At 35.2% G+C, this 22,333-nt stretch overlaps 5 protein-coding genes across 6 annotated transcripts in view; 2 read left to right on the top strand and 3 right to left on the bottom strand.

Moving 5' to 3' along the window:
* Nucleotides 1-808: 808 nt before the first annotated feature.
* Nucleotides 809-1,243, bottom strand: LOC116017910. The gene has a single exon (XM_031258580.1). It carries the CDS (start codon nucleotides 1,241-1,243, stop codon nucleotides 809-811), a length of 435 nt encoding a protein of 144 aa, XP_031114440.1.
* Nucleotides 1,244-2,773: 1,530 nt separating this feature from the next.
* Nucleotides 2,774-6,774, top strand: LOC116017486 (serine/threonine-protein phosphatase PP2A-2 catalytic subunit). Its single transcript, XM_031258082.1, has 9 exons — nucleotides 2,774-2,863; nucleotides 3,536-3,607; nucleotides 3,870-3,941; nucleotides 4,557-4,597; nucleotides 5,057-5,123; nucleotides 5,439-5,630; nucleotides 5,728-5,817; nucleotides 5,910-6,017; nucleotides 6,212-6,774. The coding sequence occupies exons 1-9, from the start codon at nucleotides 2,774-2,776 to the stop codon at nucleotides 6,275-6,277; spliced, it is 798 nt and encodes a 265-aa protein (XP_031113942.1). The 3' UTR covers nucleotides 6,278-6,774.
* Nucleotides 6,775-7,583: 809 nt separating this feature from the next.
* On the bottom strand, nucleotides 7,584-8,389 carry LOC116017639. Its single transcript, XM_031258260.1, has one exon. The coding sequence runs from the start codon at nucleotides 8,310-8,312 to the stop codon at nucleotides 7,878-7,880; it is 435 nt and encodes a 144-aa protein (XP_031114120.1). The 5' UTR covers nucleotides 8,313-8,389; the 3' UTR covers nucleotides 7,584-7,877.
* A 3,754-nt stretch (nucleotides 8,390-12,143) lies between these two features.
* On the top strand, nucleotides 12,144-15,611 carry LOC116017897. Its single transcript, XM_031258556.1, has 5 exons — nucleotides 12,144-12,706; nucleotides 12,945-13,487; nucleotides 14,039-14,296; nucleotides 14,379-14,470; nucleotides 14,843-15,611. The coding sequence occupies exons 1-5, from the start codon at nucleotides 12,608-12,610 to the stop codon at nucleotides 15,609-15,611; spliced, it is 1,761 nt and encodes a 586-aa protein (XP_031114416.1). The 5' UTR covers nucleotides 12,144-12,607.
* A 278-nt stretch (nucleotides 15,612-15,889) lies between these two features.
* The window catches only part of LOC116017535 (protein UPSTREAM OF FLC), a 10,162-nt gene continuing 3,718 nt past the window's right edge, over nucleotides 15,890-22,333 (bottom strand). Inside the window, exons 1-7 of one of the 2 annotated variants that reach the window (XM_031258147.1) lie at nucleotides 19,124-19,290; nucleotides 18,790-18,953; nucleotides 18,333-18,402; nucleotides 18,120-18,238; nucleotides 16,989-17,640; nucleotides 16,319-16,393; nucleotides 15,890-16,212 (exon numbers count right to left, since the gene is read on the bottom strand). In XM_031258147.1, coding sequence (XP_031114007.1) covers nucleotides 16,047-16,212; nucleotides 16,319-16,393; nucleotides 16,989-17,640; nucleotides 18,120-18,238; nucleotides 18,333-18,402; nucleotides 18,790-18,946 — 1,239 coding nt within the window. In that variant the 5' untranslated portion in view covers nucleotides 18,947-18,953; nucleotides 19,124-19,290 and the 3' untranslated portion in view covers nucleotides 15,890-16,046. Of the gene's footprint in view, nucleotides 16,213-16,318; nucleotides 16,394-16,988; nucleotides 17,641-18,119; nucleotides 18,239-18,332; nucleotides 18,403-18,789; nucleotides 18,954-19,123; nucleotides 19,291-22,333 lie in introns of those variants that run through there. The other variant, XM_031258146.1, reaches the window with a different exon arrangement.

Genomic DNA, 22,333 nt, shown 5'->3' with positions numbered 1-22,333 from the left:
TTCAGTATACAAATAATGTATTTTTAGTATATTAAAAATGTACATTATATTCAAAGAAAATATATTATTTGACTACTGAAAGTACATTATTTTGTATAATGTACTTTTAGTCGTTGTTGCAAAAATTGCCTACCTAGGCGTTAGGTGCCCCTAGGCCGAGGTGAGTTGCTCCTTAGACGGCTGCTTCGCTCAACTTGACAGAGTTAGCCTAATTAACTCGGACGAGTTAACCTGGTTAATTTTATTTTATATATATATATATATATATATATATATATATATATTACATACACACATATGTACTATTTTTTTTTGTTTTCATAGGTTGTTGTCTAGGCGTTAGGTGCTAGTTTATCCCTGACTAATGCCTACTATAATCATGCTATTAAAAAAAAGTACTTTTTATTATGGTCCATACAATAATTTTTCATCTAAAAGGTAGAAGGGCCATTATTTGGGATAAAAGAAAGAACTAACAGAAAAAAAAAAATTGAGCATTTATGCACAATATGTATACTTGGAACAAGCAAAGAAGGTTTTAATTTGCTCATGATATATATACTTGGTTGAAGAAGGTTTCCAGGTCCAAAATGTAGCAGGAAACAAGATTAATTTCCAGCAAGGAAATAGATTATAGATCGATACAATCACTTACACATACACACAGACACATATATATAACCTCCCATCTTCTTCTCAAAAATGTGTTTGTTTTCCCATTCTCTGCATGACTCTTTTGCATGAAGAAGATTCACTCGGGAGCTCCAATTGCTCCTGCAAAATCACTATTTCTGAATCTGCTCAACTTTTAAAGTTTTAATCGGAAATGGGGTTTGTTCGCATCGCGCTTAAGCTTCATCATGTGGCTCAACACTTTGGTGTACCGGCGAACCATGCGCTTGAACTTGACTCCATTAGACCCGCCGTCCTCCGCCGCCACCACCGCCACCTGAAGCTGCTTCTCTTCCGCCGTGAAGTATTCTCCCAGCGAAGTCCCTCTCCGGCCGCCTTCAATCAGCTGCTTCAAACTCTTCTTGCTCCGATCACTATCATCATCATCCCCTTGAATAATCCCTTCATGATCATCACACACTTCATTCACCACCTGATTCATCTTCACCGTACCACTGATGCAGTTTTCTGCAGATTCTTGAATGTTGATGACGTTTGAAGCTGGCTTTCTTGTCCTCTTTGACATGGTGATATCATAATGGGGTTTTCTTGACAAAAATTCACTACCCATCTGGCAAAGATTCAATCTTTCTCTCTCTCTTTGAGTTTAGTCTGAGCTAGAGTTGATGATAGGGAGAAAAGAGAGTGAACAACAATGGTGGATCTTGAATTATATGGTGTGTTTTGGATTGCTTAGAGGGCAGTTGGCCATTAAGATGGCAAGATGTCAGTTTTCTTGGATGCCTTTTTCCATAAATCAAATCATTATGTGGTGTTAACAATATACATACCATTCACCTAATCTCTTTTAGAAGGCTGATTGAGACAACTAATCATCAGTGAAAAGGGAAAACTTAGAGAGATAATTAAGATTTACTGTTTATAATTATAATAAAAAAGTATTGACTCAAGTGAAAAAGGTTTCTGTTGCTTACACACAAAGTTAGAATTCGAATTTATGTATATGTAACAACACCCTTATGAGAGTTTGAATTTATGTATATGCAACAATACTTTTATGAGAGTTGTCCCAAAATAAAATTTAGTGTAGATTCAACTAAGTTAGTTTCACTTTTGCAAAATTTGGATACAAGGAAAAAAAGAAAGAAGGGGCAATCTATACATGTATGTGGAACAATCTTAATAAGCTAATCTCAAAAAGTCATGAATTTTTCTTGATTTTATTAATGGCTAAGATTGCTGATTTGTAGGATTTCTTATCTTAGATATGACTTTGGCCAGCCTTCATTTTCTTAGTTAAGAGTGTTTCTGTCATATTACTTTTTTTGGGTAGGTAACTTTCATTCTTTACACTGACTGCTAAACCTTTAATCTTCAGATTAAAGATTGAGAAGTTCTCAATTTGGGCCTCAAATTTCTTCTAAATTATGGGCTTTTTAGTCTAATAGAGAGAGGAAATCCACTTTTATATGTGCTATATATCATGTTAAAAAAAAGGGGGTTAGGTTTAACTTTAGTAAGAGTCAAATTTTGTGGCTTGATTTAGAACGAATCCACATTAATTTTATAACGGTGCATGATGGGGATATATGGAGTGTATATAACAGTTTCTGATCATTTTTACTTCAATGGTATGTTTCCTGACTTGTGAGACCGAGAAGTCGACTTTTTCCAAACGAACAGACATATTAAGTGTCTTTTCAGCCATCCCATCAATTTGAGTTGTCTCAGTACAAACACGTGATACAACCAACCTGACTGACCTGTAGACAAGTGCCATACCTCGTTAGCAGAAATTTCAGCGTGTATTTCTTAGTTCAATGCATAAAAGCTAGATTGTTCATAATGAACTTTTTGAACTAAACTCTCATAATACCTCTCAATCTTACTAGAACTTCCCGATCACAAACTCTAGTGACCTATAGTGTACTAAGAATCACATACATTGATACATATAAATTATTGCTTTCTTCCTTGAGAATCTATCTCACATTCTCACCTACATATTGGTATAACACACTATAATTGGATAATTAGCACTATTAGTATGAATATCAGGTGTCATATGGAAAAAAAAAAAAAAAAAAAAAANTGATTCAGTATTTAAGATTTTTAAGCCATTCATTCTGCAACATTTGTAATGCAGCCAGTGAAAAGCCCTGTGACAATTTGTGGGGACATTCATGGGCAATTCCATGATCTTGCTGAACTTTTTCGGATTGGTGGGAAGGTAATTGTTTTAATTTCTATAAAGCTTGTATTATATTTTCATTCTAAGGAAGGATAAAGTCCGTCACTGTCTTACACTCTTACTTTATGTTGTAATTTCAATATGAGTTCTACCTATGATCTCCACCTACCTACCCATCCACCACCATTAGGCAACTACCACTACTACCTTACTAATTTACTTTTCACAAGTAAAAGGAAAGAAGAGATGTACTTCATTTAACTGTTATTAGTAGAAATGCAATCATATGTTTATGTGTGTCTGTGTGTATCCTTGTATGCATGTTTTATTTATGTATGTATAGTGATGCCAATGATATTACAATTTAAAAATTGTAAAAGCTTACAAAACAAAACTAATCTTTATTTAACATTAAAAAACTGTGCTTTTTTGGGTGGTTAAATGAGTGGCGTTAGTATTAGTGTTGTATCCACCCTATTTGCTACACCAGAAATTTACCAGGATCTCTAGACTGTTTCAAAGCAGTAAAATCACTTTCACTTGTGCTATTTCATGCATTATTATAAATATAGGTGCCAATAATGGGTTCACATAGGTTTAATAGACAAGTAATTAACACTCTAGCCATACAAGTTTCATTATCACTTAGCAGCATGTGAACTGCAGGTTCTGTGTTCTTATTTATCAATTTATGTTGTTTTTTATTTGCAGTGTCCTGATACAAATTATCTCTTTATGGGAGATTATGTCGACCGTGGGTATTATTCGGTTGAAACTGTTACTGTAAGTAACTAAACTGTGGGGCTTTCTACTTCATTTATGACACTTTTCTGGTCTTAATGGTACTTCTTCTCATTTTGGAGATGCATTTCTCCATAGATTTGGAAAATTATGTATAGTTCCCATACTAGTTATCTACACTTTCATATTATAACCAAATTGGAGGTGCCCTTGGACCACCCAAGAAGAATGATTGAAATAAGACTTAGCTACACATTGACACATTGTGAGTCACTGAAACATTTTAATTGTGGCCATCTTTCAGCTTTTGGTAGCTCTGAAAGTGCGCTATCCTCAGCGAATTACAATTCTTAGGGGAAACCATGAAAGTCGACAGGTAATATATGACATGAATCTTTTTCCTCCACTTGCTTGTAGTTCATTATAGTCCCCTTTCTGATTAATTGCTGGACCATTGCTTTGGGATGTGTACTAGGTGATTCAATTTTTTCATTATTATACTTCATATTCTTTTCAATTTCATTTATTCGTTTTGATGCTTTTAAGTGGAGGGTAAGGGTTTGTGTGCCTCAGATACTGGCTTTCCGCTTTCTTACCCAAGTTATGTTTCATGGGTGGCTAATATTTAACTTATTTGTACTCCTTGCTCTGTGGGTTTTGAACTGAGTGGGATCTTTAATTTGTTTGAGTAGGTTAGGCAAGGGTGCTTCAAGTTCAGATCTTAAAACATGTCTGAACTTTAAGAGCCTTAACGTATCAAATGTTATTTACTTAACCTTCCCCATTTTAGTGTTAGATTGCATATTGGCTTCAGTTTACTTGCTTGGTTGTTGACACAAATTGATAGGAAGATGTGACCCACATCCCTCTGGGTGAGGGTTTAGTTAGTTAGAATTTAGAAATAAGCTTATTATTCTTGTATTTTTAAAACTTGTGTAATTCTTCCTGTTGAATGCCATGTGCTGAATGTTGATTGCTAATTTTGATGCAGATTACACAAGTCTATGGGTTTTATGATGAGTGTTTGCGGAAGTAAGTTCCTCATGTTATATTGCTACTTTAACTCGAAGTATATGTTGATGTTGCTGCTGTAATGCTTAAAGTTTTGTAGAGAACTTGGCTGACTCTAACCGTTAGATTAATGTGGTTGTACTTGACAACCCAGTGTGTCTTGATTTATGTACAGATACATTTACAATATTTATAGAGTAGCCAAAACCATTGAAATTAAAGTTCAATACGCCATAATAAGTGCACTATGATAAAAATCTCTCCTGAACTACTGAACTAGTATCATTGTAACTTTGTTTTTCCCCCATGGGGGTTGAGGTCGGGGCTTTTCACAGATTGGTGAGAAAGGATTTTCCTCCTTTTTGGGTCAACGTTCTTTGCTTGCTATTATGCACAATTTGAGGATTGTCTGTTTGCATAAATCTTTAAAATGCTGTTATTAGTGTCACGATACATAAAAGTTCCATCTTTTCTTCTCAGGTATGGTAATGCTAATGTTTGGAAGACATTCACGGATCTCTTTGACTATTTTCCTCTGACTGCATTGGTTAGTAACTTTTATTATATATCTTTCTGTCCAATCCCATAAATAAACTCTTCTATGAAATCAAGTGTCACATTAAGAACTGTCTTTTATATTTTCTGCTGGCTGATTTCTGCTAACATTTGGCTATTTATTATTCTCTTACATGCCCAGAAATTAAATTTTTCTCTCAAGTTTCATGATAACAACTGTCTTTTTGTTAATCATCTCTTTAGCTCTGCCTTGATGATTGACAACAGTGTACACCACTGGATTGACAACTTTACCTTCTTGGAAAAAGTTACTGAAAAAATGGCATACTATGTATGTGAATTCTAGGTTGAATCCGAAATATTTTGTTTGCACGGTGGGTTGTCTCCATCTATTGAAACCCTTGATAATATAAGAAGTTTTGATCGTGTTCAAGAAGTGCCACATGAAGGCCCCATGTGTGATCTTTTGTGGTCTGACCCTGATGATCGTTGCGGTTGGGGTATCTCGCCTCGAGGGGCTGGATATACCTTCGGTCAGGTACTTTTTTGCCTCCTAATCTACAGAGAATTAGATGAATTTTTGAAAATTTTTTGGTGAGCCTTCTATCTAATATTCTGCATATTACTTTTTGTAGGACATATCTGAGCAATTCAACCATACCAACAGTCTGAAACTCATAGCCCGAGCCCATCAGCTAGTTATGGAAGGATATAACTGGAGCCATGTAATGATCTTTACCTCCTAGTTTTAAGATCGATCATATATGATCATGGATAGGTTTTCAACTATTTTTCCTAATTGTTTTAAATGCCTCAGGAACAAAAAGTTGTCACCATTTTTAGTGCACCAAACTACTGTTATCGTTGTGGGAACATGGCCTCGATTTTGGAAGTTGATGACAGCAAAGAACATACATTTATTCAGGTGCTTATTCTTTCTTACATCGTAGTCATTTACGTTTTGGTCCATTTACCTTTTATTGGCGCTACTTTACATTTTTACTTGTTGCATGTTCGTATAGCACATATGATCTGCTGTCATGATTTATGTTATGTATATGCGAGTTTTCTATTTTTACATGCATGGTAAATTGGTGGGTGTTTCTGGCGTGGCTGCAGTTTGAGCCTGCTCCAAGAAGGGGAGAACCCGATGTTACCCGGAGAACTCCCGATTACTTCCTGTAAAGCATCTGACAGTTGCTGATTTGTATTGTCTTACACTATAGCTGGTTTTGTGCTACATATTCCATATGTTGAAGACTCGGTCATCGTCTTGCGAACTAAGCTTTTGGGGGCCAAAGCCCGAGAGGGCAAGAGGCATGTAAAATGGTACAACACAATGTCCCCCTCGATTCAAGTTACATTCTAACCTATCTTTAGGCGTAATAGAAGTGGGGAAATCCAGCAGCTGCAGACTGCAGTGCTGTGTATTGTGTCATTTCATGGATCCTCTTTTTTCCCTTATTATTATTTTTTTTAATTTTATATTTTTCCATTTCTTGTTAATTATTAATTTTCAGTTCTTTGTTTCATTGCAAATGGACATGTAGTGTATAACTATGTATAAGGTTAAGGATTCAGTTTCTGCTGTTTCTGTTACTGCTTGCCTTGTTAATGTAACTGCAATACTTTGGCCTGTTGTTAATGGGGTTCAAGCCTTTCATTTCAAGCTAGTTCTTGGATGTATTTTCTTGAAGTTTCTTGAGTGGCATATTTTGGCTGTTTTCTTGTCAACAGGCAAACATGTTTGTCTGAATCTGAACAACATTTTCTTTTTGTTCCTAAGATTACTCATGTTGTAAGTACTGTTACCCTAATGCTCAAAAGATTGGGCCACAATGGGCTTGCTTTCAAATTCATGGCTTTGAGACTGGGAAAATACTACACTTTGCCCTTGTCTTAGACTCAACCCTACACTTTGCAGTTGTTTCTTTAGCAATCATCATTGCGTGGATTATATTATCAAATAAATATATATTCAGTATACAAATAATGTATTTTTAGTATATTAAAAATGTACATTATATTCAAAGAAAATATATTATTTGACTACTGAAAGTACATTATTTTGTATAATGTACTTTTAGTCGTTGTTGCAAAAATTGCCTACCTAGGCGTTAGGTGCCCCTAGGCCGAGGTGAGTTGCTCCTTAGACGGCTGCTTCGCTCAACTTGACAGAGTTAGCCTAATTAACTCGGACGAGTTAACCTGGTTAATTTTATTTTATATATATATATATATATATATATATATATATATATTACATACACACATATGTACTATTTTTTTTTGTTTTCATAGGTTGTTGTCTAGGCGTTAGGTGCTAGTTTATCCCTGACTAATGCCTACTATAATCATGCTATTAAAAAAAAGTACTTTTTATTATGGTCCATACAATAATTTTTCATCTAAAAGGTAGAAGGGCCATTATTTGGGATAAAAGAAAGAACTAACAGAAAAAAAAAAATTGAGCATTTATGCACAATATGTATACTTGGAACAAGCAAAGAAGGTTTTAATTTGCTCATGATATATATACTTGGTTGAAGAAGGTTTCCAGGTCCAAAATGTAGCAGGAAACAAGATTAATTTCCAGCAAGGAAATAGATTATAGATCGATACAATCACTTACACATACACACAGACACATATATATAACCTCCCATCTTCTTCTCAAAAATGTGTTTGTTTTCCCATTCTCTGCATGACTCTTTTGCATGAAGAAGATTCACTCGGGAGCTCCAATTGCTCCTGCAAAATCACTATTTCTGAATCTGCTCAACTTTTAAAGTTTTAATCGGAAATGGGGTTTGTTCGCATCGCGCTTAAGCTTCATCATGTGGCTCAACACTTTGGTGTACCGGCGAACCATGCGCTTGAACTTGACTCCATTAGACCCGCCGTCCTCCGCCGCCACCACCGCCACCTGAAGCTGCTTCTCTTCCGCCGTGAAGTATTCTCCCAGCGAAGTCCCTCTCCGGCCGCCTTCAATCAGCTGCTTCAAACTCTTCTTGCTCCGATCACTATCATCATCATCCCCTTGAATAATCCCTTCATGATCATCACACACTTCATTCACCACCTGATTCATCTTCACCGTACCACTGATGCAGTTTTCTGCAGATTCTTGAATGTTGATGACGTTTGAAGCTGGCTTTCTTGTCCTCTTTGACATGGTGATATCATAATGGGGTTTTCTTGACAAAAATTCACTACCCATCTGGCAAAGATTCAATCTTTCTCTCTCTCTTTGAGTTTAGTCTGAGCTAGAGTTGATGATAGGGAGAAAAGAGAGTGAACAACAATGGTGGATCTTGAATTATATGGTGTGTTTTGGATTGCTTAGAGGGCAGTTGGCCATTAAGATGGCAAGATGTCAGTTTTCTTGGATGCCTTTTTCCATAAATCAAATCATTATGTGGTGTTAACAATATACATACCATTCACCTAATCTCTTTTAGAAGGCTGATTGAGACAACTAATCATCAGTGAAAAGGGAAAACTTAGAGAGATAATTAAGATTTACTGTTTATAATTATAATAAAAAAGTATTGACTCAAGTGAAAAAGGTTTCTGTTGCTTACACACAAAGTTAGAATTCGAATTTATGTATATGTAACAACACCCTTATGAGAGTTTGAATTTATGTATATGCAACAATACTTTTATGAGAGTTGTCCCAAAATAAAATTTAGTGTAGATTCAACTAAGTTAGTTTCACTTTTGCAAAATTTGGATACAAGGAAAAAAAGAAAGAAGGGGCAATCTATACATGTATGTGGAACAATCTTAATAAGCTAATCTCAAAAAGTCATGAATTTTTCTTGATTTTATTAATGGCTAAGATTGCTGATTTGTAGGATTTCTTATCTTAGATATGACTTTGGCCAGCCTTCATTTTCTTAGTTAAGAGTGTTTCTGTCATATTACTTTTTTTGGGTAGGTAACTTTCATTCTTTACACTGACTGCTAAACCTTTAATCTTCAGATTAAAGATTGAGAAGTTCTCAATTTGGGCCTCAAATTTCTTCTAAATTATGGGCTTTTTAGTCTAATAGAGAGAGGAAATCCACTTTTATATGTGCTATATATCATGTTAAAAAAAAGGGGGTTAGGTTTAACTTTAGTAAGAGTCAAATTTTGTGGCTTGATTTAGAACGAATCCACATTAATTTTATAACGGTGCATGATGGGGATATATGGAGTGTATATAACAGTTTCTGATCATTTTTACTTCAATGGTATGTTTCCTGACTTGTGAGACCGAGAAGTCGACTTTTTCCAAACGAACAGACATATTAAGTGTCTTTTCAGCCATCCCATCAATTTGAGTTGTCTCAGTACAAACACGTGATACAACCAACCTGACTGACCTGTAGACAAGTGCCATACCTCGTTAGCAGAAATTTCAGCGTGTATTTCTTAGTTCAATGCATAAAAGCTAGATTGTTCATAATGAACTTTTTGAACTAAACTCTCATAATACCTCTCAATCTTACTAGAACTTCCCGATCACAAACTCTAGTGACCTATAGTGTACTAAGAATCACATACATTGATACATATAAATTATTGCTTTCTTCCTTGAGAATCTATCTCACATTCTCACCTACATATTGGTATAACACACTATAATTGGATAATTAGCACTATTAGTATGAATATCAGGTGTCATATGGAAAAAAAAAAAAAAAAAAAAAACTCTCAATTGGGCCAGAAATTTCTTCTAAACAATGGGCTTTTCAATATGATAAAGAGAGGGGAGAACAAGAGTGAAAAGAGCCTAAGTAAAGGTAAATTATACCATAAATTAGGGTCTATATTGTATTATAGTTCAATATTTAATATGATATTTAGATTATGTAAATTATAGAATGTGCCTGCAGTTAAAGAATAACATGTCTACCTTTAAAAAAAAAAAGAATAACACGTCTATAAATAAGTTGAATGCATATAATATATTAACTAAATGAACATAATATATAAATTGTAAACACATAATATGTTAACTGTACGCATATAAATATACTATTAACATATTATTATGCGTAACTAATTAACAAATTATATATTTTCAATTTATTTATATACATACGAAATATAATTTATTAATTAAAAACACATAAAATATTAACCGTATATATACTCCGTATGATTTTTAAATCAGAATCCGGTATAACAATTGTGAAGTAGGCCTAGGAAACAAGAATATAGTGTATCTAATGAAAGAAATGTTTGACTATGCAAGAGATTCCTGGTCAGTCTGGAACTAATAAACAAAGTAGTACTAAAGTACAATAATGTATTAATGTTGCAATAGTGATGGACTGATGGATAATGGATTATAATACAGATTTGGCCATTTGGTTCTGTCTCCCTTTTCAGGTTTCTCTGTTGTCTAGCTCTTGTCACTATCTTTTTCTCCAGTCACATGTACTGTATAAATTTCTCCATTTTCTCATCATCCCTCTTTGATTCTACCAAAAAATCTTTAAAATATTTTTTTTGAAAAAAAAAATCCCAGAGCCAGATAGTTCTCAATTACCCCAAGCCTAGAATCTTGTAGAGGAGATATATTAGATAGGTCTTGTTCAGTAATATAGTTAATTTATTAGTCAATTTTAATTTATTTGATTATTTTTAATTGTTTGACTTGGTTAAATAACCAATATAAATGTTTGATTAATTAATTTTTTGTAACAGCTTATTGTTCTAAAATGCTAAATTCAAAAAGTTGTTCAAAACAGTTTTTTCCATCAACTTTTTAAGAAAATCATTTTGTAGCTATTAGTACTATTGAGCCTTAGTTTACTTTGATATTTAATTTTATAGTATATGCATTAAAATTTAGCGTTTCAATTTCAACAGTTTGGAACAAATCACCGAGGAACCAAATGATTTTTTTGGTGTTTTGACTGGAGTCAAAATGTCAAAATGACGGATCCATCATTTACTAAGCAAGCCAATACTCAATTTTAATTACAAATGGTAATTCTGATATGATTGTGAGTGCTCACATGCATTTGATTGATTAAGCCACTAGTGATAATATGCGAATTGAAAGTGACGAGGATAAGTGTTATGGAGTACAATTTTTACTTCATTTAACTAATCATTACTCGATTGGACCATCTATATGTAATTAATATTTCTAGTAAGTTATAATTACTCTTAAATTATAATTTCAATATTCATATTAAATGACTACAAAAGTTCTGCATGATGTTAGTAATGTTGGTTCGATTTTAATTGGAGTATCGATTTGTATAAAACTTTAACAAGATATAACATTCACAGTTTAACTTAATTAGTTTTGTTTAAACTGGTTTTGAAAATATAATTATTTTTAAATTGGGAATAGTTTTTGCATTTATTAATTATTACCTATAAATTGTGTAGTTCTATTAATTAGATAAATAAGTTATATATAATGTTTTTAGGTTTATTAACTTAGTTCCGTCTAAACCTTAGTTGAGTTATAGGACAGTTGAAATGGTTCAATAACATGAATAATACGTATAATCTCTTATGTTAATATGCTATTAACTTTTTTAAGATTGACCTGAGCCTAGTCAATTGAGAAATGTGTTAACTGATTCCGTCATGCCTACAATAACAATGCATTGATAGACTCGACTATACTTAAAGTAGTTAGAGTAGCAGTCCGTTATTATTTTTAGGGTCTCATTGTACTGTATCTTATTTCTATCAAAACAAGGTGTAACTCCTACATTACACCAATATAATTTATATTAGAATAATCATTTTAGTAGCTCCAAATGCCTCCAATCAAGAAAGGTGAGATGTAGCCCGTATATATAACTTTATAAGGGTGAAATTGGTAAATAAAGACCAATGAGTCTCATCAATGGTAGCGTGAGAGCAACATGGAAATCTACGACTTTCAAACTATGCAATTTCGGTGCACGACAATTATTTTTGTTACAAAAGTCGGTTGATAGAATAGTTGTGGGATTAAAATTGTAAACATAAAGAGTGAGAGAGTAAGGCGAGTGCTTGGCATCAAATGGTTGGCATTGTTGTGCATAAATGCAGAAGGTAAAGGACGATTGAGGGAGCGATACGATACGGACATAGAAAGTTTGAAAATGAAGTCCCTGCCATGTTCCTTTTTGTTCAATCTTGTCCTATTCTATCTAACTTCATTCATTCATCAAAACAAACTGCCAATGTCGATTACTCCATCTATGTTTTCGCTTCTTCCTCGTACTCTGCGCCCCCATCTCTCTCTTCTGCGGCCCAAACCGACACCTGTCCGTCTCTGCGCTCCCTCCAACGCCGTATTGAGATTCCCCACCCATTTTCTTTCTCTTAAATCTCTTCCCACTTTCGTTTCTGGTTTCTAGTCCTTTCTGACCGCCATTAATGGTGTTTGAGTTAGTAATGTAAGATTTTTCCTAATACTGGACTAAATAACTAGAAGCTATTATTCAATCAGACTCTGTGCCTAATATAAGTTGGTTTTGTAAATCTCTGTTTTTGTGTTTGCTTCTGATGGCTTCCCTCACTCCCGGCGTCTTGCTCAAACTTCTCCAGAATGTGGACGACAAAGACGCTAAAGTCGTGGGTGAACACCGCTCTGCTCTCCTTCAGGTATCTTTAATGTTAAATAATCTAAAGATACAGTATATAAGAAACTTAACCTCGTAGTGGAAGCTGTGATATGAAAACTTAACCTCGTAGTAGTGAAAGCTGAAGCACGGTTACACTTCACAGATGGTTTTTTTTTTTTTTTTTTTTTTTTTAAATTTTTATTTTATAATGTTGTCTTGTTCGTTCAACGTTTGATTTTTTTTTTTTGTCGTGGTTTTTGGATTATGAACTTTTTAAGGTAATAAGCATCGTACCTTCGCTAGACGATGATCCATGGAAGAGCAGGGGATTTTACCTGAGAGTTTCAGATTCCGAGCATTCAGCTTACGTTTCCGTCTCCGACGAAGACGCCGAGTTGATACTGAGTGACTCGGTCCAACTCGGGCAGTTCATCCACGTGACTCGGCTGGACTCGGGGTCCCCTGTGCCGGTGCTCCGGGGACTGAAGCCGGTGGCGAAGCGGCGGCCGTGCGTCGGAGAGCCGAAGGATTTGATTTCCAGCGATTTTTTGACGGCTAAAAGCCGGTCGGAGCCGAAGAAGGTGAAGAAGAAGAATGGGGAAGTGAGAAAAATGGAGGGAAAGGCGAAAGAATCAGTGAAGAGTGAAGATTTGAAGGGTAGAAGACGGCATTCCATTGATGCTGGTAAGGTTGAAGGGATGGAGATGAAGAGAGTGAGCTTGGATTCCATGAGAAGAGGATGGGACCCGAGTCCGAGTGGGAAAAATGGGTCCAACTCTATATCTAAGAACAATCCTCTCAAGAGCTTTAGCCCAGATTCTGTAAGTCATGATTGCAGCAAAACCCAATTTTATTGTTTTACTTAACTGCAGTGATGTTCAAATTTGGGGAAACCCCACAACCTTTTTGATAGTAAATTTGGCCTTATAACCGACAAATGACCACAACAAAGACCTAAACCAGTCTAGGTTACCCATAACTGATGGGTTCAAATCAAGGAAGTTAGGATTCGAACTCGTGACCTTATATAGTTACAAGTTTGAATGTCTTGCTAAGACCTTAACCAGCCTAGGTTACCCATAGCTGACCTGCTCAAATCAAAAGAGTAAGGATTCAAACTCGTGACCTTATAGTTACAAATGTGTATGTCTTGCTATCTTGGCTGGGATTACCCGTTATTAACCTATTTGATTTGAGCCAATAAATTATAAGCAACTTAGGCTAGGCTGGTTTACCTCATTGTGTCCTTTGTCAACTAGGATTATAAGGTGGAGTTTACCTAGTGTTTAGTGCATACTTTCTGAGTAGTGATTGTGGATTTCTTGATCATCCGATGGTCTTAGTGGTTCAATGTATTCTGTCCTGTTTGCAGGTTTGTTCTCAGAAAAAGGTTTCTTTGGAAAAAGATTTGACACCAAGGCGCATAAGCATGGGTGCTTCACCACTTCAGAACAAGAACATCATTGTATCACCGAAACTGGTCAGCAAACCTTCTAAGAAAGATGTCCAAACATCCCAGGATGATGCTCTTCCTGGTCATTTAATGAAGGTGGATGTCAGCCTTAAGAATCTGTCAGACTCGAGGGTATTCTGGAGTTCTCTCCCGTCGCCCATTCATTGTCTTGGGAAGGTTGGTCAAGAGCTAATGTGTATGCCTTGTTCTCGTAATCGTTGTGCCATGCTTATGCTGATGCGAGGCGTTTTCTTTGCAGGATGTTATGGCTCATAGGAATGCTGCATTTTGCTCTGCTATGCAGGCGTTAGAAGAAGCTTCTGCTGCAGAAGGCGTCATTCATTGCATGAGGTTGGAACACAATTCTCAATTATCTGATGCTCAAAATTTCGGTTTTTGGTCGGTTCGGTTACGAGTGTTGATTCAGTTATTTCGGTCGGTTATAGGAAGGGTACAAATTTTTTCAGTTATTAATAAAAAACGGACCGAAACCAACCGATGCTCACTCCTAATTCTAGGCATCATGTTTGTGTGACTATTCGGTTTTAGGCATTTGATTTCAATATGTTGCCCGAGTTTTCGAGTTATGTCACTTGCATTCTCCTCGAATTGATCTTTGCCGTTTATATGCTAGTTTATGTCACTTGCATTCTTCTCGAATTTATCTTTGCCTTGTGTATGTAAGTTAACGTCCCTCGTGGCTTCCCCTTCCCATATCGCTAGCATGTTTGCAGAGCTATGCGAATTGTCGGATAGAAGCTCTGCTGGACAAGTGGTGGAGCGATTTCTGCACCTTCAGGAAAGAATGCAGAGCGCGGTTGCTGTTATTTATGCTCTGATGAACAGGAGAGCTCTCGAAACGAAAAGCAAAGATGGTTTTAGCTTGCAATATTCGTTGCCAGAGATGTGCAAGAACGGGGTCAACAAAAATGCAGCGTTGTGGGTTCAAGCTGCGGTGGACACAAACCTCTCGAGGTTTTGTCTGTTCTCGAATCAGCAGAAAGGGGGGATTTCATATGGCGAAAAGCATTATTGTGCTATAATAGAGAACAGTCCCAAGAAAACCGAGAGTGAGAACCTTTCGCCTAAAGATAGGAAAAGCCCGAGAAACCACGGAGCTGACGTGCCAAATTGCAACACGAAAGGGCAGCCTTCTCGTCCAAGGCGGTCCATTTCAGCTGCTCAGAACACAGATGTTGGAACGCAAGTATGGTCGAAAGGCGATGGGCTCAAGGATGCTGCAACCTTAGCTGAGAAGTTGTTGTCTCATTCCCGAACATGGTTTCTGAATTACTTAGAGACTAACCTAGACGTGGCATTCAGGATGCAGAAGGGCGAAGGGAACCCTGAAATCGCCAGGCTCCTGGGACAGCTCAAAAGGGTTAATCAGTGGTTGGATAACTCCAGACCGAAAGGAGATAAACCCGATGAGAGTATCGAAGGCCTGAGAAAAAAACTTTATGGGTTTCTGCTAGATCATGTTGTAGTTTAGACCAGTTAGTCGTAGATTGCTGCCATCACAGATTCATAGCTCATATCTCCCCCGATTAATCTAAATCCCGACATGACAGAAGTTAAGGTAGAGACAGTTCCTGACTTCCTTTGCTAACTCATTCAATTTATCCTAACTCTCTGATCAGATCAAACAGAATTAAAGTTGAAAACTGCTCGATTTGCTCGTACTTTATGTTCTTGGAACTGATCAATTCTTATGAAATCCTGCATATTTGGTTGCTTTTTTTGCCATTTTGGTTTCGAGATCCATATGAATTAGTGCAACAGGGATGAACTATATGTGGTTCAGCTTTAAATCATTTCATTTTTACACAAGGATTTAAGAAGTTTTTTCTTTCTCATATATGTAAGAATCATGGAAAAGCAGAAAACTATATCTACTGAAGAAAATCCCTGCAGGCTTTTCATACTTTCAGCGAGCCAAGAAGTGAGCAGAAACCGAATTCTTGGTCGATTCCTCTGAATCTTTCTCGGCTGCAGAGGAAACGGGATGAGTGCTCTTTGCCCACATCTTCATTCCTTTGCAGGACATCATGTGTGCATGCAGCTTCTCAGGGTTGAATGGCTTCCCACATTGCCTGCAAAAAGAAAGAAAAACAAAAGATTTCATTTTGGGTTATGAATTTATGATCATTCATGTTAATGTAGTTCTTCTGATGATGACAGCTTGTTCATTTGACTTACGAGCAGTTTGGAGACTTGTAGGTGCCGGAGAATGATCTCCGGCCGCCATTGTATACCCCATCGCTGCAGCTTTTCCTGAAACCAGTTGCATATTCATTATCGATTCTTTCAGAATCCATGAATGCTATATTGGGTGTACATGCATTTTGGGAGACGGGTCCCCAATAAGTCTATAAACTTTGTTTAAAGAGTAATTAGACCATTTAAAAGTTGTAATTAAGTTCACCTAACATGTTTTATTTGTGTGTATGTTCAAAAATCAATTATTAACTTGTAATAACATGTCATTAGAGTTTTGACGAGATTCGGTACTTCTAACAATGCTAACGATTAAAATTGACCTTTAACAATTGATAAACAGTCGTCTATTGCTTTTGAAGAGGCGATAAAAGTGATCTACTGGTTACCTTCTCGGCAGAGCAGGTCACAGTTGTCTTCTTCAAAAACTACCTAACGATCATTTGTTAGTGGTAGATGTTGTTGATGGAGTCTCGATGACATATTATTACGAGATTATAAACGATTTTTAGACATCAATGCACAAAAACTACCTATTAACTAATTTAACTATAACTTTGAAATTCTAGTCTAATTAACTTTTTTTTAAAATAAAGTTTAATGGTTTATTTGAATTTTTTTGAATGCATTTTTTTTAATTTGATGCAATTACCTGGGTTTACTCTGGTGTTCTTGGTTCCAATTAGTGCGATAGATCCTCTGAGACCCTCCGACCTTCTCCGGTTTACATATCTCCGCCGAGGTTCTGACATCCTTATCCAACAACGGGCTACCGGAGACCGGCCGGCGCCGCTGCATCGGCAAAACAGCCGAATCATTAGTATCCACGGTGCCGCAAGAGATTAAGTTTCTGAAAATGCTTGAACCTCCGGCGCCGCCGGAGCTGCTCCGACTCTTGCCGAACGTCGTGGAATCCGAGGTTGTCGAGCGCGGCGTGCCGCCGTTCTTTTCCTCGTCGCCGCCGCGCTTCTTCTTCGCGAACAGCGAGCGAAGCGAGGAGGATTTCTCGCCGGCGGCGTTGCTGCGCCTTCCGCCGTGCATCTCTTCTTCTTCTTCTTCAAGCTTCGCCGGCTCCGGCGCCGGGGAATCGTCGGTCAAAGTCGAGGTTTCGGAGCCGAACACGGGAGATTCCTCTTCGATCTCCGAGGATGTTTTTCTCGATTCATCCGAGGGTGTTCTCGGCGATTGATGATGAATTTGATCCGTTTCTTCTTTTGCTGAAGGTTTTGAGCCTTTGGCTTCTTCTTCTTCTTCTAGCAGTGAATCTTTTTGCATGGGCACAACTTTTTCACGGTAACAGTGTTCTAAATAATTAACAAAATTAATTAGAATTTCAAGAACTGCTTCAAGTCTCTATAGGGAACAATTATGATATTTTCCCTCTAAAAAAAATCTAAACATTAGTGCATTTAATGCTCATTTTCTCTATGGATGGTAGCCATTGAGGTATAGCGAACTCTTTTTCAATACTTTATCGAGTTTACAATAAGAGTCAACTCGATACCAATTTCTCAACCTACTAAAGATTATTAGAAAAATCACTTCATGCCACTCGATCATAAGGTTATTCACGACTATAAAATATCTATTATTATTATTATAAAGTTGAAGATTAAAGCTTATCCAATTGATGGGACATTTAAATGGTGATGTTTTTTTTTTTTTGTCACATTAAAAAAACATGTTTATTAAAAGGAAATGGGGAACAAATTAAAAAGGAAACAACAGATTAGATATTGAAAATTATTTGCTGCAAATACTCATATATAATAGGTAGACTTGCCTTTGGTAGGTGTAGATGAGGAAATTTCGGATCCTTTAAGGACATATTCATTGTCGGAAATAGGTGTTAGAAGATCATCGTCCACAAGGTCTTGCCATACATATCCTGTCTTGTATTTCCTGTATTAATCTTGCTAATTAATTCCTTAATTATTTTCTTTACAAAATTACAAAAATAAAAATAAAAATACACACACAGATGTTCATTACTAACCTCTTGTATGACCATGCATATGACTCCGGCAATTCTTTTCCCCTCAACTCTCCCATCCATCTCTTCACATCTACATTTCCATAATAGTAAAAGATTTTATGACAAATATATATATATTTTTCTATATAATACAAAATTTCTTGCAAACTCGATACATTGAACTTAACATTGTACACTGTTACTCTATTCACAAAGTTCAATTTCGAGATTTTGTGAAAAACATGATTAACACACCTGAGAATCTTCGGATTCCATCCACTAATTGAAGGTGGATGAAAACTGAAAATTTCTGTCCCCTTCCCGTCTAATATCCATTGTTGATGTAAATTCGTATGTATTTTTACAGTGGACGGAAAGTGAACACAAATTTCTATTCACTTTTAAGCAGACGTTAATTCAAAATTTTTTACCCGTATAATATATATATATATATGTATGTAATTACAACATTACTAACCTCGAAGACGGACGCCGTGGCGGGAGAGGTGGTGGACGCGGATGAGATGGGGGTGTTCGATGCGGCCATTCCGGCTGAGGAAGTAGACGATGTGCAGCTTCCGAACCTCCGCCGCCGCCGCCGCCGCGGCGGAAGAGTGGTGGTGATGAGGCTCCATGAATCTCCTGCAAAAGGGACGTGCCACGGCCGAGACCGGCAAAGTAGTTACAAAGAGGAACAAAGTGCTTCTTTTTAGGACAGACATTATCAAAAGTTTAATCGCAATTAATTAACAACATAAAAACCATTGCGTGTTTAATTGTTTGATTAATAAACAACAACAGCAAATCGAAACCTTTGTCTGTGGCGTGCCGGCCCAATCTACGACACGGCGCAACACATAAACAAAACCTCGTCGTAACGTTAACCCAGATCCGCCGATTAATAAACAATAATTAGCATCCCCTAATTGCAGGCCCTAAATAGGTTTAACAATATTATAACCACCACCACTGTTCGTGTTTAGAGTGGAAAAAAGCTAAGTATAGACATATATATAATACATTCTTTAAAAAAAAAATATTTTCAAGAATATTATTGGGTTTGGAGATTGCCCTTGTGAAGAAGATGAAGAAGAGTGGGGGAGAGAAAACGAGGGTGTATGTGTAGATCTTAAGCTACCAACAAGCAAGTATGTAGCCTAGGAAGTTTCTATAATTTTATTAAAGGCAATATATTAGAGCAAAAATACAAAATTAAATAATATTATTCGTAAACTCCTATCATGTGTAATAATCTACAAATTTACAAATTATACAGAAGTGATAAATTATTTTGAATCCCAACCCCAAGTAAGCATTTTAGAGGAGGTAAATCATGGTAACTCAGCTAAATATTAGGCAAAATTTTGTGACCTAACAAACTGGACGGGGAGGGTGTTGACAAAAATGACAATAATTATACGAGAATCATATTTTACCTGCTCAACTACTCCATTTGAGAGATATTATTGATATTTATTTATTTCTATATTAAGTGATTTAATAATGATAGATTATATGTATATGTATGCTTACTTACTATAGCCGAGGATCGGACAGCTTTTAGAGATTTGACCATTAATCTTTTTGTTCTTCCGAAATATGGTCTCTAGCTTTAGGGTATCCCCTATGATTTTACAATAATGATCGTGTAATGTGTATGTCTATTTGGGTCGGATATATTTAAACTTTTTGTTTAACCCAAAGTCTTTTTAAAAAAAAATTAAAAAAATAAAGGCGCTTATTTATGTAGCAATGTGGAGTAATTAGTAAGAGAACTATTAATACAATTTTAAAATTAAAAGACCTTTATGGTCTAGTGACACTCGATTGCACTCTCATATTGAAGGGGGTGGGTTCGAGCCTTTCTATGTTAAAGAAATTAGAGTTCGACACTTTTTTAGTAAGAGTTAAACTCTACAAATGTGATCTGGACAATGGGTTGGTCCAAGACGTAGTTGATGTGTTAGCAATGCAACAATTGCAAGATCAGGAGAAAAGGATTCAGTCCAATGAAACTGAATGGCCTAATTGCATGACGTGTATAGTAAAGATATATCCTATTAGATATTACCTAAATGGCTAAATGATAAGGCTCAGGAACCACACAATATATCCTATTAGATATTTATATGCCTAATTGGAGTGCATATAAGGCAATTACCTAAATGGCTAAATGATAAGGATCATGAATCACACATTAGAGGTAAACAATATTAGGAATACCCTGTGAAACGGTTCGATTGAAAATATGTTGGCAAGAATCAAACTCATGATCTTTTGCTACTAGAATCATATTTTATCCACTCGCTCACTCCCCCGAGACAAAATTGTATAATAAATTATCAATTTATAAGTAGTCAACAAACACAATTACTTGTGTCATTTTTTTTTTTTTTTTTTTTACAAATTTCATCGTTTAATATAATATTTGATTCCAAAAATTGACATAAAAAGCATATTCCATTCCTTTTTATGCCTTTTAATGTATTGTAAATAGTTAAGGCCAACCCCTTTTCATTTGAAATTTCTATGAAGTGGTGAAATCTTGTTTATTGGGAAGAAAAGTGATATTTTGTTCTACTTTACTCACTATTAGTGATATTTTGTTCTACTTTACTCACTATTACTAGGATAATAGTACAATGCTACAAGATTAAAAAAAATCACTACCAAATAAAAAAAAATAGTCAATTTCCAATGTATAGTACTTTAATGGTAGTGAATTATTTCAAGATATGTTGATATGTTTGAAAATTGAAATTCGTCTAAAAATTAATTGATATTTCAATTTATGGAAATTAATTTTATCAATAACTTCTTATGTCAGAAAAGTCATTGTAATGATCTTTATGATAATATTTAACTAGCTTATGATGTAGTTCGATAAAATGAAAATCTACAATTTGTTGGTAGTGTTTTTTTTTTTTTAAATAAATCAATTTGATGTAATTTTACATAATTATTCATAATATATCAATAATTAACAAGAAGTTAATGAATACAACAATGATGCCATTTGTCACACACTTCATTCTCGACAGTAACATTAGTTTTTTTATTTTTATTTTTATTTTAAAAGTGATTTAAATATTGTGTTTTCTAGGGTGAAGTGATATTTTATATTATTATTATGATGATAATGACAGATTTGGAGTATATAGTTTAATTGGCTGATTGATCCTATCTGATTTTAGGCTACCATTTGTCTGAATTGAATGTTCTGGACATTCCTATTTGTGCATAATAATACCAACCAACTAACTCCACCCACCCACCCACTCGGTAATATTAGTAATATAAATTATTATTATTATTATTATTATTATGGATCGAGTTTGATAATTGATATACACTTTCGATTTATCAAATGCTTTATACTTTAATGATATAAATTTATCATAGTTTTAGATAAAAATTCATTAAATCCTCATCTCCACGCTTGTGCCATACAAATAAAATAAAGTTCAACAACTCCTATAACAAGTTAACAACCTCTTCCTAGAAAGGCCAAATTTGACATACAACCATATAATACTAGCAATAATAAACTTTATGACATATATATGATATGTTGACATGCATGTTGTTGGCCGGTGGCCAGGTGACCTAATTGATTTTCTTCTTTAATTTATAGCTTATTAAAAAAACTTTATACTAAATGAATAAAATACATACACAATAGAGAATCAAAATGAAGATAGTCCAAAAAATATATTTACTATTAGAAAGCTCAGGATATTCAACTATCGAAAAAAGGTTAGAAATTCTAGAGTTCTTGATGGAAAATAGGTGTGTAAAATTCAGTAAAAAATTAGTTAATCAACTAAACATATAAATTTTGATTAATCATTGTTAACCATAATTTTAGGGTCCATTAACAGTAAAGAGTTATAAAAATTTTGGTTAATGGTTAATTTGATTTGGAAGTGTTGATTAACCGAAGTACTATGATATATATATATATATATATATATATATATATATATATATATATATATATATATATATATATATATATATAT

Source organism: Ipomoea triloba, chromosome 4, assembly GCF_003576645.1.
Source record: "Ipomoea triloba cultivar NCNSP0323 chromosome 4, ASM357664v1".
Classification (NCBI taxonomy): domain Eukaryota; kingdom Viridiplantae; phylum Streptophyta; class Magnoliopsida; order Solanales; family Convolvulaceae; genus Ipomoea; species Ipomoea triloba.
Note: the sequence above shows the minus strand (reverse complement) of the source record. Positions and strands in the feature narration are given on the sequence as shown.

Coding starts and splice junctions, on each gene's coding strand:
- LOC116017910 (XM_031258580.1), bottom strand. CDS start 1,243: ATGGGTAGTGAATTTTTGTCAAGAAAACCCCATTATGATATCACCATG.
- LOC116017486 (XM_031258082.1), top strand. CDS start 2,774: ATGCAGCCAGTGAAAAGCCCTGTGACAATTTGTGGGGACATTCATGGG. Junction 3,608..3,869: donor ATTCGGTTGAAACTGTTACT/GTAAGTAACTAA, acceptor GCCATCTTTCAG/CTTTTGGTAGCTCTGAAAGT. Junction 5,631..5,727: donor CTGGATATACCTTCGGTCAG/GTACTTTTTTGC, acceptor TACTTTTTGTAG/GACATATCTGAGCAATTCAA.
- LOC116017639 (XM_031258260.1), bottom strand. CDS start 8,312: ATGGGTAGTGAATTTTTGTCAAGAAAACCCCATTATGATATCACCATG.
- LOC116017897 (XM_031258556.1), top strand. CDS start 12,608: ATGGCTTCCCTCACTCCCGGCGTCTTGCTCAAACTTCTCCAGAATGTG. Junction 12,707..12,944: donor ACCGCTCTGCTCTCCTTCAG/GTATCTTTAATG, acceptor GAACTTTTTAAG/GTAATAAGCATCGTACCTTC. Junction 13,488..14,038: donor AGAGCTTTAGCCCAGATTCT/GTAAGTCATGAT, acceptor TCCTGTTTGCAG/GTTTGTTCTCAGAAAAAGGT.